At 51.9% G+C, this 17677-nt stretch overlaps 2 protein-coding genes and 1 long non-coding RNA gene across 5 annotated transcripts in view; 1 reads left to right on the forward strand and 2 right to left on the reverse strand.

Moving 5' to 3' along the window:
• PNPO (pyridoxamine 5'-phosphate oxidase) overlaps window positions 1-223 on the reverse strand; it is a 6397-nt gene extending 6174 nt beyond the window's left edge. Inside the window, exon 1 of one of the 2 annotated variants that reach the window (XM_015570874.1) lies at window positions 10-81. Coding sequence is in view for 1 of the 2 variants with exons in the window: in XM_006774265.2 (XP_006774328.1) it covers window positions 10-129 (120 nt within the window). In the remaining variant the exon portion in view is untranslated. Of the gene's footprint in view, window positions 1-9 lie in introns of both variants that reach the window. The other variant, XM_006774265.2, reaches the window with a different exon arrangement.
• A 143-nt stretch (window positions 224-366) lies between these two features.
• Window positions 367-15424, forward strand: LOC107184755. The gene is made up of 2 exons (XR_001515653.1): window positions 367-476; window positions 14617-15424. It is a non-coding gene; the product is annotated as an uncharacterized LOC107184755 (long non-coding RNA).
• Window positions 6880-14618, reverse strand: SP2 (Sp2 transcription factor). 2 transcript variants are annotated; one of them, XM_015570873.1, is made up of 7 exons: window positions 14392-14618; window positions 12316-13290; window positions 11801-12113; window positions 10085-10259; window positions 9671-9864; window positions 7989-8085; window positions 6880-7872 (listed from the first exon to the last, which is right to left on the reverse strand). In XM_015570873.1, exons 1-7 carry the CDS (start codon window positions 14452-14454, stop codon window positions 7773-7775), a joined length of 1917 nt encoding a protein of 638 aa, XP_015426359.1. In that variant the 5' UTR covers window positions 14455-14618; the 3' UTR covers window positions 6880-7772. The 2 variants fall into 2 exon arrangements, with proteins under 2 accessions (XP_015426359.1, XP_006774327.2); XM_006774264.2 differs by having other exon boundaries at window positions 7779-8085; window positions 14392-14617.
• Window positions 15425-17677: the final 2253 nt, after the last annotated feature.

A 17677-nucleotide genomic window follows, 5' to 3' on the forward strand; every position in this document is an offset into this window, starting at 1 on the left:
CGACGACACCTCTCGGTCCCCGCGGTAACTCTTGCGCATCGGCCCCAGATCCATGTCGGCCCCACGACTGCACAGGTGGCTGCACAGGTGACGAAGGTGGCGGGGCCGCTCGGCCAGTCGCCAGAACATCACGTTGACGCACGTGACGGGGCCGTTGGTCACGTGACCCAGCGTCGCCCGGCGCCGGGTTCCGGCATATTCCGAACCAGTTCCTCAGTCCCGAGTCCACCCCCGGGAAGGAAGGTTTGTCCGTCTCCCAGCCCCGATACCCTAAGTCCTCGGAGCCAATGGGAGCCCAGGGTCGGAGGAGGGAGACAGGCGCTGGGATTCCATTGGTCGGAGTTTTACGGAGCGCGGCCAATGACAGCGAGAACAGAGGAAGCCAGCGGCCAATGGGCGGCGCCGCTGGAGGCGGGAGCAGGGAGACAAGGAAATTCTGTCACCGCGGTTAACACGCACGTGGAGGTTTGTTAAAGGTATCGGGCCGCTGCCTCCCGGGCCGGGGGCGGTGGGTGAGCCGCCGGGGGCTCGAGGGGAAGGGTCAGTGTGAAGTGGCTGGCCCCTGGTCGGTGCCCGAAGGCGGGCATAGTGCAGGAAGTGTCCCTGTGGGGCAGGCTGGTGGCCTCGGAACGGACCAATGGAAATGTATTAGGGGCCAGACCCTAAGGCAAGGTGGTGGGGAGACGGAGAAAGAGAACATCTGGTTTGGGGAAGAAATCAAGGCTTGAGAATGGGAGAGGTTGAAGTAACTAGTGACCCCTCCAAATAGGTGCTGAGTAGTGTGTGTGTTTGGGGGGGGGGCGGGGAGGCGGGGATGAGAAGGAAGACAGCTGAATGGGAAAGGAGAAGAGGGAAATTTGGGATCAAGCTGTCCCAGACCAGCACCGCCTTCCTCCTCCAGCTCTGAACCCCCTCTCTCCAGCCTCATTTCTTTCACCCCAGGCCAGAGCATGCTGCTTTTACTCATGGCCTCCCCTCTCCTGATGCAGCAGACCAGCCAAGTCGATGGAAGGGTTACCTCTGCCCCACCTCTCCCCCGCCTCCCCCTCTCAGCCGAGTTTCCCCTTTCACCTCTTGCCCTTCCTAGAGAGTTGGAGTTTGGTACCCAAGTCAATGCCAACCATAGCTGAGGGCACAGGAGAGCAGGTGGCTGTGCCAAGCCATTTCCAGGATGCAGGGCTGAGAAATGGGAAACCTGCCAGTGCCTACCCATTCCAGCTTTGGCCTGGCTGGGGCAGCCGGGGTCAAGGCCTCTCTCTAGTCCTCGTTTCCACCATCATCAGGAAGGGGAGCTGCGAGAACCATCTAGGCAGGCACCCCAGGACTGTCAGGTAAGGGAACCTCCTGCCCTGCCCAGGTGTCTGCATGACAGCTAAGCTTCATAAAGCTGTACTTTCGATACCTGTCATTCTTTATCATGGGCACATAGCTTGAGCCAAATAGAATCTGGAAGACAAATTTGCTGCAAAGAAATAACACGTCTCAAGGCTTAATAATATTCATCTATAGATTCTCCACTGGTTAGAATTTTTTGCTGCATTGTTTTCCTCCGTCATCATGATTGAGAGAGAGCTGACAGGACTTCCTTTCTTATTGAAGTTGTCTTTCCACGTATGAACATTGCTGTCCTCCTCTCCTCCCAGCACCTGCATTGAAATCTGTGTAAGCAGTAATTAGTGCCCTTCAACTCAGTCGGTTTTGTTCATGGGCCCACACTCTTAGCACCCCTGGGATATGCTACCCTGGACCCAGGATTCTAGGGCACCAAGACAAGGATAATTTGAATGGGTTTAATTAAACCATTACAGTACAGTTGACTCTTGAACAATGCAAGGGTTAGGGTCGCTGACCCCTCCCCAATTGAAAATTCACGTATAACTTTTGACTCCCCCAAAATTTAGCTACCAGCAGCCAACTGTTGGCCAGAAGCCTTACGGATAACATAATCAGTCAATTACCACATGTATTATATGCTGTATTCTTAGAAAAAAGTAAGCTAGAGAAAAGAAAATTTTAATGAGAAAATCATAAATAAGGAGAAAATACATTAACAGTATTGGGGGGAAAAAATCCATGTATAAGTGGACCCATGCAGTTCAAAACCGTGTTCAAGGGCTAACTGTATAGATATTTATTCCTTCAGTTGACGTTTATTAAAGACTTCTTTAGGACCAGGTGCTGAGCTAGGTGTGAGCATACGAAGATGAAGATGGCACGGGCGCGTGCCCACAGGGTTTTGTAGTCTGTAGGGGGAAGCAGATCTGTGAGCTGAAGAGTTACAGGTGCTTCTGTGAGGAGACGGGGAGCAAGCAGGAGGAAGTGGCCTCGGGTTCCAGCAGTCAGGAATCTTTCGTAAAGGGAGCAGACATTGTATTTGTCTTAATGAGTGTGTGCTAGCAGATGGACAGTGGAACAAGCTGCCAGGACGAGGGAACAATGTGAGTAGAAGCTGGGTGCCTTGGGGAGATTTGGAGCAGGGCGATCCTGCTGGAACGGGTGGTGAGAACGCAAGCCGGGCACTTAGGCAAGGGCGCGGCGTGCCAGCTTTGAGGATCAGGCAGATGGCATGGGTTAGGCTTTTAGACAACGATTCTTTTTTTATCCTTGGCTGTTGTCGAACCACAGTGTCTGATTCCTCTATTTTAAAGGCCAGGTGAGAAAAAGTAGATTCCAGCAGCCTCTCCCCTTCTCGGCAGTTAGCGAGGAAGCTTGCAACTGGTTGCCTTGTACTGTTTCCCCCTTTGTCTTGAGATAATAAGTAGGCTTGCATGGTGCTTTTCTGCTTCGTGCGTGGGATTTGGTGTCCGGATTACAAAGCAGCCCTGCAGTGCAAGAAGGAGTGGGGAACACACCCACTGGCGGTGCCTCTACTGCTGTACCCTCAGCAAGGGTTCTGCCTGTGTGAGAGAAATGAATTTTGTATTGTCACTGCTTTTTATTAAATACTTTGCCACCCTCCCCTCCCCACTTGGTAAATTTATTAATCTTTTCTCCAGAATCTTGGATAGAAAATATATTGCAATATTTCATTGTACGGAGAGGCACACTGGTTTCTCCATATGAAACAGAGGCTGCAGGCGGGTTTGGGGACTGCACTTTGCCTGTTTTCTTTCAAAGCTTTTTAAAAAATATTTATTTTTATTGATTTCAGAGAGGAAGGGAGAGATAGGAACATCAATGATGAGCCCTGACTGGTTTGGCTCAGTGGGTAGAGCGTCGGCCTGTGGACTGAAGGGTCCCGGGTTTGATTCTGGTCAAGGCCATGTACCTTGGTTGCGGGCTCGATCCCCAGTAGGGAGTGTGCAGAAGGCAGCTGATCGGTGTTTCTCTCTCATCGATGTTTCTAACTCTCTGTCTCTCTCCCTTCCTCTATGTAAAAAAATCAGTAAAGATATTTAAAAAAAATCTATGATGAGAGAGAATCATCGATCAACTGCTTCCTGCATGCCCCGTATTGGGAATCAAACCATAATCTCCTGGTTCATAAGTCGATGCTCAACCACTGAGCCACACCGGCTGGGCATTCTTTTGCATATATGTTCTGAAATCATCCTTCAGTCTAAATGACTGGATTATATATTTCCGTTATAGCTTAGTGGCTGTGTTTTGGGACCTGGTGACCAAGTGGATGGTGGGTGAAGGAGGTCAGGACACTGCAGTGTTGTCCAGACGGAAGCAGGACCCTGGCGCCTGAGTGTGTGGGTGGGCGGAGATGGAGAGGAGGGGAATCAGCTCACCAGGATGACTTCCGGCGATATGGGTGGTGCTGATCGTTGAAGTGGGATGTGTTAGAGGAGGAGGTTTGGGGGAGAGTGAAGTCACCGTGGAGTGCGAGGGTTTATGGGACACCCACGTTCGGTCTGATTATATAATCGAGTCTGGAGTTCAGGAGAGAGGTCTGGGCTAATGAGACCAGGTTAGGTGTCATGAGCCACCGAAGTGGCACCTGAAACCATGGGGGAGGGGGAGCATGTCAGAGGGTCTGGGAGAGTTAAGGACAGTGGGGGAGGCGAGAGGTGCAGGAGGATGGAAATGATACAGTGCCCAGCTTTCCAGGGGGCTGAGAACTTTCTGCAATGACTGGGTGGGGGTGGTGGGGTGTGTGTGTGTGTGTGTGTGTGTGTGTGTGTGTGTGTGCTGGGGCCTCTAAGCTCGGGAATTCTTGGGCCCAGCATGGGGTGAACTCAGGACACACAGAAGGGTGGGTGCTTAGTGTTCTGCCAGAAGATGCCTGAGTCCCAAGTATGGTTATCAGGGGACCCAGAGGAGACTGACTTACCTGAGTGTCCTGTGGTTATGGGGTTGACGCCTCACATGATTCTTGCATGTGCTCGTGGGTCACTTTGCAAATACATCCTATGGTTTTCATGCGTGTTCCCCATTAGGAGCTCCTTAATGGGATGGACTGTGTCACTTACTTTCTCTGGCTCCTTCTCAGCATGCCGGCCAGGAAATGCTAACCTGTCATGTTTTGTTAAGCCTCTCTGTAGCCAGTGCGAGGCATGGTGAGTAGGGCTTGGGTTGTTTTTGTGTGTGTGGTTTTGTGTGTTCTTTTTTCTTTCTTTTTTTTTTTTTTTGTACCTGGTGGGAGCCTGGCCAAGTGTCCTTGTTGGCTGGAGGGCTGTTAAGCTTTCCGAGGCTGAGTGAGGTCTCAGGGCACCAGGCTCATTTGTGGCACTGGCTGCATTGTCATCAGCGTGTGGGCCACAGGTAGGAGGCCTGACAGCAGGCTCCCAGGCAGGCCCACGGACGTGACCTGGTGATTCTTAGTTTCATGGAGAGATCCTGAGTGTTGGTAGCTTTTTGACTCTCTTCTACAGCCCCGGTTCCCTGCCGTTTCCCACTACGGTTGGCTTTCTTTTCACCCGCATCCCTGTTCTTTATTCCATCTTCCCTGACCCACTTCCTGCCTCTTCTCCTCCCCGAGGACCCCTTCACTAGGACACCCAGCTGCCACGTCCTGAGATTCCTGTAGTTCGTTTAGTGGCTTTATCCCAGCCCCACAGGCCTTGGTCAAGTTACAAGAGGTCTCTGTCCTGAGAGGGTGGGTTAGGTTCCCATGTAGGCCTCAGCCACATCCATGAGCTGCTGCTGTGTTGAGCATCACTGAGCAGACAAGATGGGGCGGGGAGGGTGGCTTTGGTACAGATGACCCTGAGGATGGAAATGTGGGCAGCATGGCCCCACACTCGCAAGCTGCTGGGGATAGCCTGCCCCCAAATTTCCATTTTTAGCCTGCCCATCAGGTGTCCTGGAGGTGGCTCTAGCCTGGACAACAGTCCACCACCCCCTGCAACTCACAAGTAAATTAGCGGATGGGCTGCAGCAGATGAGGGCTCATTTGCCACCAGGTTTCTCCATTCTGCCCTCATGCCATTTCCTGGGCTAGGCAGAATACATTCTCTTGCCCGCTTCCTAACTCGGGCATCCCATGGGGGGCAGAGATGGCCAGGCGTACCTTTGGAACCTGCCTCGTGGAGAAGGGGAATCCCGCGTGTCGGCACTCAGTTCTGCCCTCGGGGCTGGCACCCTCATTTCCAGAGGATGCCCAGGGGTCGGTCAGTTTCCGCACTGGAAGTGGATGACTTGGAATCAGCTCTCAGGAAAGGAGGACTCCTTGTGCCTGATGGCAAAGGCAGTGGGAACGTGGGAGGAAGAGGTCCGTTTGTTAATATTCCCCTTCTCTCCACCAATCCTAATTCAGAACTCAGCGAGGCGTTTGTTTTCAGTCGCACCATCCACGCGAGAGGAAGAGAGAAATACACCCCCATCTTCCACCTGCCAGTGAAGCGATGAGATGCCAGGCTGATGGGCTCATTAAGAGGCTTCTGTGTCAGAGTTGGTCTGGTATCACTCAAAGGACTTAAGTATGGGTAGGACGGGCTTCCTGCCTGATCACGAAGAAGTGATGGAGACGGAGAACCTGTGATCCGTCTGAGGTCCGCCTCCCTTTTATTTCTCCAGCGGAAGTGGGTGAGGGTGGACTGGCGTTAAGGAAGAGCTGTTTGCTTGCAAATGCAGCCGCTGGCGACAAAGGAAAGAGTAAGGGAGTGGCTAGCTCCAAAGGAGCCTTGGCGCTCCTGCACGGAACAGCGACCCTGGGTGCAGTGCCCCCTTCAAGGTGAGTAAAAAGGCACCGTCCGTGTAAGGAGAGCACATGCTGTTCTTTATCTGCTTGGGAATAACTCTCCCTTCTGCCCAGCTGCTCTCAGCATCCCGGCCGTGTGCTCCAATCAAATCTCCGTAACATCACAACCCTGACCTCCTCCGTACCTCTCTGCTTCCCCCGCAAATCCCCACCAAGATGTGAATCTGCAACACTTGGTGAAAACAAAACAGCTCACTGCCCCCCTGGCGCTGGGGTGAGGGGTAGGAGAAAAGCAGAGTCTGTGGCCAGGGTCCTCTTTTGGACAGAGATGGGCTCCAGGCCTGGCTCTCCAGCCTGGGAAGGGATCTGGGTCCTTAGGAATTTTTGTTTTCTCCAGACTCTTCAGCCTCTGGAAATGACAGAGCCAGGCCCCTTTGGCTCTCTCTCCCAAGTGAGAGCAAGACCTGTGTCTGGGCGTTGGAGAGTGGAGTGGAAGAAGTAGCTTGCTGGTGACTTGAGTCTGAACAGTGTGCCTGCTTTGATCTGGGCACCTGGCTGTAGAAGAACAAAGCAGGAACACCTATGCTAGGCCTGTCCCCTGGAGTCCCCACCCAGGTGCTCTGGGGGCTGGTGCCAGTGCCATGAGGTCTATGTGGCCGCGACCCTTTTCAGGCCAGGAGAGGAAGGTCCTGCTTGGTCTTAGGTGGACCATGCTGAGACCAAGGTTCCCTCCCCTCCGTCCCCCCTCCAAGCTCTATGAGGTCCAAGACAAAGGAAGCTGCACTGCCAAGTTGCGGGTTTTGCCTCAGGCAACTAAATTTATTAGCAAGAAAAAATTTTTGTCAGCCCAATGCTGAACAACGAAGTACATCGTTAATAAAGGATAACAAATCTGTCAATCATAAAACATACCTCAAGCAGTTACAACTAAAAATAAAGTTGTATTTTGTTTATTAATTTAAAAGCCTCAAAAATAACAAGCAATATGTTTTTAAACATGTAGTAGACACAATTGTCTATTATACAATATACACTGTACATAACTAGAGCTTGGGCCGGTAGGGGTAGGTGAGATGAAGGGAGCGTGGAAAGGTTGAGGATGTGAAGTTTTTATCTGAATCCAGATTCAAATTGAAATGCTGTGTTATTTAGAAAAGAGAACTGCTAGTGAGAAAAAAACCCATATGCTCATCACTGCCCCCCAAAACCCTAAACTGAAAGCAGGTATGGGGGCGTGAGTAACAGTACAGGAGGAAGGGAGCAATTAAATAAAACTTTAAAGCACACACAATACACAGTGTTCATTATCTGAAATAGAGTATAAGGCAACGTTCTCCATAGAAAAAGGGGGATCAGGGAGTCCGTGGTAGTTTCATTTTTAAATAGAAAGTTGGAATGTGCTGGAGAAGAGCTGTGGCAGAGCGGGCATGTGGAGTGGAGGCGGCCTCTTGAGCCTGGCAGGAGGTGGATGCCGGTGGTGCCCTGGGTGGTGCCCTGGGGGCAGGGCCTGGGCGTCTGAGGTGCCGGGGCCAGGGAGGTGCAGGAGAGCGGGGCATGGCACGATGATGCGACTCTCGCAGTGTTGGGGGGGGGGCGGGGAGGACTCACTTTGCTCCTCGATGGAGTGAAATTCACGTTTTTCCTTTGGAAATAAAGGTTCCCACTCGTCCTGGTTTAGAACGTCTCATTGGGCAGAGCCAGTGTCCCCGGTCTGGTGAGAGGCAAGGGCCAGGGCAGAGCCAAGGGCTTCAGCAGAGGCGAGTGTGGGGCAGCAGAGCCCCTTCCTGTGAGGACAGTTGCAGAACAGGATGGCGGGGCTGAGGGCAGGCCCAGGACCACGGGGGCCTCCTTTCCACCAGGGGGGCTGCATCTTCGGGCTTCCCGCCTCAGTGGGCCTTACAAGTTCTTCGTGACCAGGTGCGTCTTGTAATGTTTGGTGAGGTGATCACTCCGCATGAAGCGCTTCTGACACTGGGCACACTCAAAGCGTTTGTCCCCTGGGAAGAGGAGATGGCCATCACTCACAGAGCTCACTCACAGACTATCCCAGCCCCCCAAGAGGAGAGGCACACGTGACATCAAGCTTGTGATGTCAAAAGGCAATAGTGATTGCGCCCTAGCCGGTTTGGCTCAGTAGGTAGAGCACTGGCCCGCAGACCGAAGGGTCCTGGGTTCGATTCTGGTCAAGGGCATGTATATTGATTGCAAGTTCCCTGGCCCTGTCGGGGTGCATGCAGGAGGCAACCAATCGATGTGTCTCTCTCGCATGAATGTTTCTGTCTCCCTCTCCCACTCTTTCTAAAAATTAATGGAAAAAAATGTCCTCAGGTGAGGATTAACAATCACAATAACAAAATAATAATAGTGATTGGACCCATAAATGAATGAAAATAGTGAAATGATTTCAGGACAATCAGGAAATAATAATAGGAAAGGCAATATGGGGTAGCAATTAAGAGTGTGGACTTGGTAGTAACAGCTCAATGTAGTGCTGTTGCATCCTTGAAAATCTGAAATCATAATACCTGTAATTGAAATAGATGGGCTAGCCCAGCTGGTGTGACTCAGTGGTTGAGTGTCGACCCAGGAACCAAGAGGTCAATGGTTCGATTCCTGGTTGGGGCACATGCCCGGGTTGCAGGCTTGATCCCCAGTAGGGGACATGCAGGAGACAGCCAACTGATGATGTTTCTCTCTCTCTCTCCTGCTCTTTCTCAAATCAATAAAAACATTAAAAAAAAAAAAAGAAGAAGAGAGAGAAATAATAGATGGGCTAGCTCTAGCTGGCTTGGCTCAGTGGATAGAGCATTGGCCTGTGGACTCAAGGGTCCCTGGTTCTATTTGGTTGTGGGCTCGATCCCTAGTGGGGGGCATGCAAGGGGCAGCCAATCAATGATTCTCTCTCATCATTGATGTTTCTATCTCTCCCTCTCCCTTCCTGTCTGAAATCAATAAAAATATATTTTAAAAAAAATAATAGATTGGGCTAAAGTTATAGCTATCAACATTACTCGGGATTATTCTATAACTTGTCTTTAATGTAGAAATGTATAGTTTCATCGATATGATTATATTTCAAATGGGGGGGGGCGGGAAGAGTGTGGATTTGGGAGCCAGGGGGCCTGTGTCTGAACCAAGCTCCACTAGCCGAGACCGAGCCACCTCTCCATGCCTCAGTAAAATGGGCATGATCGAAGCACCCTCCCCATAGAGCTGTCCTGAGGATTGAATTAGTCGGCTGTAAAGTGCGCAGTATAGTGCTTGGCATACGACGTCAATGCTTGTTACATAAATAACTGCAGCTATGGAAGAAGTCATCAAGGCTGCACGATGCTTTGGGAAACACCGATAAAGGAATGGCTTGAAAGCATTTCCTGGGTAGGCCTGGAGCCTGAGAAGACAGTCTGTAGCTCCTACTCACTGTGGCAGTTCCTCGGCAGGGCCAGGAATCTGGATGCCACTGAGGGCAGTGGAGTGGGGGTGTGGGGAGTGGTGGGGGGAGGACCCGTGTGGTGGCAAGCCTGCAGGGAAGGGGGTGAGAAGCCGTCTGGGAGGCAGTGTGCCTCTGGGGAGGGAACAGACCTGTGTGGGTGCGAGCGTGCCGCTGGAGTTCATCACTTCGTGTAAACCTCTTTCCACAGAAGAACCAGTTGCAGACAAAGGGCCGCTCGCCGGTGTGCAGGCGCACGTGAGCCCGCAGCAAGGATGTCTTCCGGAAAGTCTTGCCACAGTCGGGGATATGGCACACGTGCTTCTTCTTGCCCTGCTCTCCGGACCTGGGAATGGCGAGCGGGAGGGAGGGAAAGGGAAACGTAGTGAGGAAGGAAGAGAAGATGGGGGCAGGATGGGATGGAGAGAGGATGTGGGGGCAGGTCAGAGAGCACAGAGGAGGTGAGGCAAGGTGGTGTGGAGTTGCTACCTTGCCCCCCCGATCTGTGTTCCAGGAAGGGCTTGGGGAACAGGCACAGGCCAGGCTGCCAGGCTGGCTCCCATTACCTCTTGTCCCCATCCTTGCAGTTGGGACATGTGCAGGCCATGCGGCGCCGCTTCTCCCCGGGCTGGGCCTCTCCAGACAGGGCCTGCTCCATCTGCAGCTGGATTTGGGTGGGGCTCAGCCCGCTGATGGTCAGGTTGTTCCCAGAAACGTTCTGCACCGTCAGCTGCTGCTGCCCTGTGGGGGTGGCAGGGCATGGTTGGGGTGAGGAAGCCTGAAGGGACAGAGCAGGGCGCCTGACACCCTCCTTCCCTTCTGCACATGATAAGGACAACCAGAACAGCTAATGCTTCTGAGAACCTGTTATATGCCAGATACGCCTTCAACCTTCACAGTCCTATGAAACAGATATATTATCCTCCTTTCACAGCTGAAGAAACTGAGGCCCAATAACATATCAAGGTCACACAGCTAGTAAGTGGTAGGACTTGGGTCTGAACCCAGGCAGTTGACGTCAGCATCAATGCGCTGAACCACCACACCACACCAGCCAAACGTGCTTTCACGTGTTTCAATTGGGAAGGGTCTTGTCTTGAGGGGTGTTTCTTCTAGAATTTCCTCAAGCCTTAGGCCCTTGTGAGATACCTGCTCTCAGGAAAGTCTCCAGGGATTTCTGTTAAGAGTAAGGGCCAGGCTGGTGTGGCTCAGTGGTTGAGCATTGACCCATGAACCAGGAGGTAAGGTGTGATTTCTGGTCAGGACACATGTGGGGGGTGGGAGGTGAGTTGCAGGCTTGATCCCCAGTAGGGGGCGTGTAAAAGGCAGCCAATCAATGACTGTCTCTCATCACTGATGTTTCTATCCCTCTCTCTGAAATCAATAAAAACATATTTTTTTAAAATATATTTTGATTTTTCACAGAGAGGAAAGGAGAGAGATAGAGAGTTAGAAACAGCTGCCTCCCGCACGTCCCCCACTGGGGAAGTGCGCGCAACCCAGGCACATGCTCTTGACCGGAATCGAACCTGGGACCCCTCAGTCCGCAGGCCGACGCTCTATCCACTGAGCCAAACCGGCCTCGGCAATAAAAACATATTTAAAAAAATAAAGAAGACAGTTCTGAGGGCTTTGGGGAAAAAACCAAGTCCTCTAGGACGTGCATAAAGCCTTTCAAAGCAGGGGAGTGCTGCTGACCTATTGCTGGTGTTCAAGTGCCACTACCCTGTAAAGGCCTTCACCTGGCTACCGAAGGTGAGGCAAGGAGCCGTTTTTGCTAGGTAGCTACAATATTCCTTTGCTGATGTGCAACGCTGCTTTCATACTGTAAATATTACCAAATATTTCCACTCAGCAGAAGTGAAGCACAAGCCATTCCCACGGCCAAAGGCTCCTTCCTTTCCTTCCAGCGTTAACTCAAGGCTTTCCTCATTCTGAAGTCTTCCTTCAAGTTTCTTTACCCAGGGCCTCCCTTGAAGATGTATCTGTCTTTGGTCTGTACCAAACGAATTTGCATTTGGTGTTAGCTGGAGTTTTCCCCTAGTATATCTTACTCTCTCCACCATATTCAAGGTCTTCAGCTGTAAGTTGAGGCCAATAGCATCTTACACTCCCTCGCAGGGCTAAGGACCGAGTGGACATGCTTTTAAGCGGGAAAGGCTGAGACAGTGTCGGGTATTATCCTCACTCCTGTTCCTGGCCAGCACGGGGCTGGCGCACAGTTCCGATGCGAGGGATGTGCAGGTACCACCCACGCCCCAGCCCAGGGGGTCTTCCCTCACCGCCGGCGTTGGTGATGGTGACAGGCACACCCTGGACTTGGACACCATTGATGTTGATGGTCTGCATGGCCTGGGCCGCCGCCGCCAGCTGGGCTGCATTCAGGCTGATGATGCTCCCGGCAGGGGCGATCTTTGGCAGGGGCCGCTCTTTCCGGAGAATCGCGGCTGAGTGTTTTTTGCTGGTCCCGCTCGGATGGGGAGCACGGGGTGCAGGACTGCTACAGGTGGTGGCGGAGGTGGCTGCAGCTGTTGCTGGGGAGCTGTCCTGGAGAAGGACCGTCTGCACCTCACCGGAAGGCGTACGGAAGTAGACCTGGGAGGGACCAGAGAGAAAACGTCAGTGTCCCAGGAGAGTCTGGTTCCCGCACTTACTGCCCACCCCAAACGATACTGACTCTGAACATTCAGATCAAATCGGGAAATGCATCAGCAGCATCTTCAAAGGCAAGCTGAGTGGAGCGCTAGCCAGTTAGTGCTAAGGAGAGGAAGGCAGGTGCAGAGGGTGTGCGTGGTACCTGAGTAGGCGTTGGCTCGGCCGCCTGGATCTGAAAGTTCTGGGAGGGCTTCTGGGGGACAGTGGGGAGGGTGGCAGATGCCGCCTGCACCACTCTCAGGGCCTGCTGGGGGATCTGCACCACCTGCTGCTGCTCGGCCTTGGGGGGCACCACCTGGACCTGCTGGACCACAGCTGGCTGGCCCCCGCCAGGGCTCTGAACAATGAGCAGGTTGTTTCCTGCCTGGATGATGTTGTCCGCTGTGGTCTCGATCAGCACCGTCTCCACCTGCTCAGCCACAGCCACCGAGGGCTGGGCGGCAGGAAGACTCTTCTTCCTGGCTTTCTTATTCGTCTTGGACAGCGGGATGGGAGGACTCTCTGTGAGGAGCTGAGTGGAGGCCCCGGTGTCGCTGGTGTTCACAAGGTTGTTGACAGGCAGAGTAAGGGTCACGTTGCCACCCCCACCTGTCAGCTTCACCACATTGGCCCCGCTCTGCACGGGAGCGGTCGTTGTACTTGACTTCTGGGCAGGAGCTGGCTTGATGGGGACAGGCTTGTGACCGGATGGTGAGGGGGTGATGATGGCTTGGTTGGTGCCAGGGATGATCTGGATTTGGTTGGCGAGATTGGGCTGTACTTGGATGGTCTGGCCACTGCTCGCCTGAATCTGAGAGACTGCCTGGTACTGGATGTTGGCATTTGCTCGGGTCCCTTTGTTAATCACAGTGGGATTCTGGATGGCGAACACCAGCTGACCCCCAGGATAGGATGTACTCAGTTGTGACCCTTGAATCTGGAGTATGTTTCCTTTGGAGGACAAGATTCCAAAGCTATTCTTGCCGGGGCTGAGAGGGAGAGGGGCAGGTTTGATAGGGACCAGTTTCCGTGGTGTGGGCTGTGGGGGAGCAGGAGGCGTCACAGCAGCCTCAACAGCTGGAGGCCCAATTTTGCTACATGTTGCAGCAAGTAGGGCTAAGGGAGATGGCTGGGAATCCTGCAAAAAACCCAGAGGAGAAAAGGAGTGAGACGTGAGGGCCTGGAGCCCAGCCACCCTCTGCCTGTTTTGATCCTCTCCTCTTGGCAGGTTCCTCCCCACTTCCGTGGCAGGCAGGGTGCCAGCACCCTCCCCCTGCAGTGGTCCTGTTGTCCCTGCTGGTTTCTCCATCCTATATAATAAAACCCTAATATGCAAATCAGCCAAATAGCAGAACCACCAGTCACAATGACGCACTGACCACCAGGGGGCAGACGCTCAATGCAGGAGCTGCCCTCTGGTAGTCAGTGCACTCCCACAGCGGCAGAACCCTCAGCCAGAAGCCGGCACACGGCTGGCGAGTGCAGTGGTGGTGGCCGAAGCCTCTCTCCCACCTCTGGACCCCTCAGGGGATATCAGGCTGCCGGCTTAGGAGATATCCCCCGAGGTCCGGACTGCAAGCGGGTGCAGGCTGGGTTGAGGGACCCCTCCCTCCCCCAGTGCACGAATGACGTGCACCGGCCTCCACTTGAGTAATAAGGGAGAAAGGGTGGGAAATGTCTTTCTCGGGAGGGAGTGCCCCAGCAGCACCCAGGACAGGGTGAACTAGCAGCATGAGCTGGCCACTTACTCCCCACTGGCCTTGTTTCTAACAGGGCACAGAACCACCCTGGGCTCGTACGTGGAGTTCCATTGGCTCACCACAGGGATTACGGGATCCCTGACTCCTCCACTGAGGAAGGGGGAGGGAAAGGAAAAGGGAGGAGCAACAGGAGGAGTAAACGCTCTGGTCAGTGTTTTCTAGGGACATGACTTCACTGACCAGGGAACGCTGCTCTTTTGAGGCTACAAGGCAGTCTCTGGGCTGTGGGGACAGTCTCCATTTTCCTTATATGGTCAGTGGAGCCTAGTGGAAGAGACCTTGAGTTTAATCCTGCTTCCCCCTGACCCAACTGTGGCACCTAAGGTCAGTGGCCATGGTTTCTTAATTCAGAAACAGTAGGTAACTGAACTCCCCTGGTCTCCTGTCCTGAGGTGTTTACAGTGAGTGCTCAGTCTGGTTGAATGGCAGCTTCAGGAGTTCTTCCAGGCCGATGCAGCCCCCACCCTCAGCCCACTCACCTGGGTGCTGGAGGCAGCGGGCTGCAGGTAGTCACTGGGACTGACAGCAGCAGTGGCAGCCATGCTGGTGTGTGGATCTGCTGGGAGAAAAGAAAGTCATGCACAAAATGCCCCCCAAGAACCCAAACCCACGTGCCTGGTATTTCCGTTCTGTCTCTGCTGCCGCCTCTCTGAGAGCTTTCCCCACACTGACCCACTCAAGCTGAGCAACCTGCATCTTTTCAGCAGGCGCCCTTCTCCTCTCCTCAGACTCAGCCATCCACGGCTGTGAGGACAGCTGGTCCTGCCTTCCCTGGACTGTCCGCTCCAGCCAACATAAAGCCTGAGGTAACACGAAGATGCTGAGATTATACCAAGAGCAGCTTCCGAAACTGCACCGTGAGCCTAGGGAGCCCTCTCTGTGGGGCACTGCTGACGCTCCCTAGGTCAGGACCCCTGCATGGTGGGTGGGGAAGCCCCCTCCCCAGCTACTCCTCCAGCCCTGAGCCAGGCTTCCTGCTCACTGCTATGGCCAGACGCCAGGCCAGCCTGGAGAGAAGCTTGGCTCAGTCAGGATCCCTGACTAGGAGGACACATCTACTCCATGCCCAAGTCCTGGGTGCTTTATGCTCAGCCTTCACCACAAAGGCCCAGTGGCCCAGGTATTGATCTATAGCATATGGAGAAGTGCTTTATGTGAATTTACACTTCAATGCAGACAATAGGGATGGCCCCATACTAGGTATCACCTGGTTGGCCCAATAGGTAGCACTAAGACTAGGTAGCTAATCACTGAATATAATGAGAATAAAGATAGAGTAAATTCTATTTTTGTTTAAATGTATATGTATTTCAATATATGAATATAGCAGGAAAAAGTCTTAAATTGCTAAAATGTTAAAAACCATTATCTCCCGGTAGTTGGATTTTGCTTGACTAAGAGAATTTTTCTCCTTGTTTTTCTCCGTATTTTGTCATTTTCTCACAATAAGTGTATTCTGTTGTACTCTTTTTAAAATAAAGGAAGATAAAGAACATTGAGGAAGTAATTAAAGGAATCTCTGCTCTGAGTTACGTCTCACCTAAGATAAATATAAGATAGGTAACATGGAAATCATGAGAATTGGGGGAAGGAATCTAAGCTATCTTACAGTTCATACATCACTGAAGAAAAAGGACACTGGGCAGAGTCTAACTTGTATCCTAGACCCTCAGAAAGTGGATTTCGGGAAGTACAGCACCAAGAAGGGTATTAATTACTCCAGAGGCTCAAAAAGGCAAAATGGCTTAGGCTTTGAGCCCCTGCTGGGCATCTACTGAGGAGAGGAGAGGAGAGGTTGGGGAGAAAGTGGAACAATTCAATTTTCGCTGGCCTCTGGCTTCTCTCTATGAGAGAAGGGTTGTTGTTGTTTTTTTATTGATTTCAAAGAGGGAGGGAGAGGGAGAGGGAGAGAAAGAAACATCAGTGATGAGAGGGAGTCATTGATCAGCTGCCTCCTGCACACCCCCCACTGGGGATTGAGCCTGCAACCTGGTATGTGCCCTTGACCAGAATCAAACCCAGGGCCCTTCCGTCCACAGGCTGATACTCTATCCACTGAGCAACACCAGCCAGGGCTGGGAGGAAGATTCTTAAATGGGAAAAGGTGAATGGGGGACTGAGTCCAGGACAGGCGATGGGCTAGGAAGAAGGCACACCAATGCCTCAAATGGTTCCCAGGCTCTAAGGCCACACAGCAGCACCCCAGAGGAGGAGAGACTGTAGCTCAGGAGTAAGAGTGAGGAGCCAGAGGGCAGCTCCGGGCAAAACCCAGAGTACAGGAAGGTCTGGAAATATCAGACTCTGGTCCTTGTCAGAACCCTAGAATGAACAACCAGCACTACAATTACTGAGGTAACAGAGCAGGACAGTAATCATAGGAGTAAGCACACGGCTGCAAAAAACGTCTGTCATCTGAACAAATCTGTTTTGTGGGGTTTTGGCTGGATACGTCAGAATGGTATACGCTGCACATTTTCTTCCAACAAGGCACCTGGGTGGAATTTTTGTAATATTCTGATAAGAAGGGAAGGCACTGCAGGCAGGATAGTAGTCTATTTTGGGGGCCAAGTTGAACGTGCCTCCACCTAAGTGTTGAGATCCATGCTGTCTAGCTGGCTGCTGCGAGGTCAACCGGGGTGCCTCACACTAGGGATGGGGCCCAGGACCAGGGTCTGCAGGCTTCTCCTCAGAGGCTCCAGCTTTCTTGTTCTTGTTTCCACTGTGAAGATCATCTTTGAAAAAGGAACAAATACTGTAGGTCGCTGGGTGACTGTTGCTTACCCCAGATTTGCACATTTCAGGGCCGAGGTGTGTATTTACAACTGTACTAGTGCCAAGTGGTACTACGCTAACTGCGTGGGCTAATTCAGACAACTTAATTCTGCATTTAACTCATCTGATACATTTGTGCAACGTGAGGCATGACAGCTCTTCAGAAGCTGGGAGGATTGCCTCTCCTCACTAGACACTGCAGGGTGGGCGTGCGGAAGCCACGGAGGCCATGGTGTCAAGTCCGTGCCGTTCTTATGCTGAAAACAGCGATTCAGGTTCACACTAATGTCGTCCTCCCAGAATGATGCTGGTTTGAATTTTACTGGCTTTTGGGTAGTTATTTAATTAATTTTATAGGAGCTAGATCAGTGAGTTGATACACAGATTTATGTGAGTACATAATTAAGTTGTAGCATTATAATGAAAACAAACTAAGTTGACTCAAAAACATCTTTTCCTACAGCAGCGTTCAAACTATTCAGACCATGAACCACAGCTATAAAAACGATTTACATCAAGATCCAGTGCACACACACTCACACATACACCCACACACTTCCTTGTCCCGTGCTCATGCAGTAAGAGTTTCCAGATGCCCTAGCCAGTTTGGCTCATTCTCTCATCATTGATGTTTCTATCTCTCTCTCCCTCTCCCTTCCTCTCTGAAATCAACATATATATAAAGTTTCCAGTAACAAAATATGCCCTTACTACATGTGATGGACTTTGATATTTTCCTACTCTATTTGATATTTTTAAACTATTTTTAAAAATTGATTTTTAGAGCTCTGTCTGGTTTTGCTCAGTGGATAGAGCATTGGCCTGCAGAATGAAGGGTCCTGGGTTTGATTCCAGTCAAGGGCACATGCCCGGGTTGTGGGCTCGATCCCCAGTGGGGGTTGTGCAATAGGCAGCCAATCAATGATTCTCTCTTATCATTGATGTTTCTATATCTCCCCTAAAATCAATAAAAATTTTAAAATTAAAGATAAC

Source organism: Myotis davidii, unplaced genomic scaffold, assembly GCF_000327345.1.
Source record: "Myotis davidii unplaced genomic scaffold, ASM32734v1 scaffold327, whole genome shotgun sequence".
In the NCBI taxonomy this organism is placed as follows: domain Eukaryota; kingdom Metazoa; phylum Chordata; class Mammalia; order Chiroptera; family Vespertilionidae; genus Myotis; species Myotis davidii.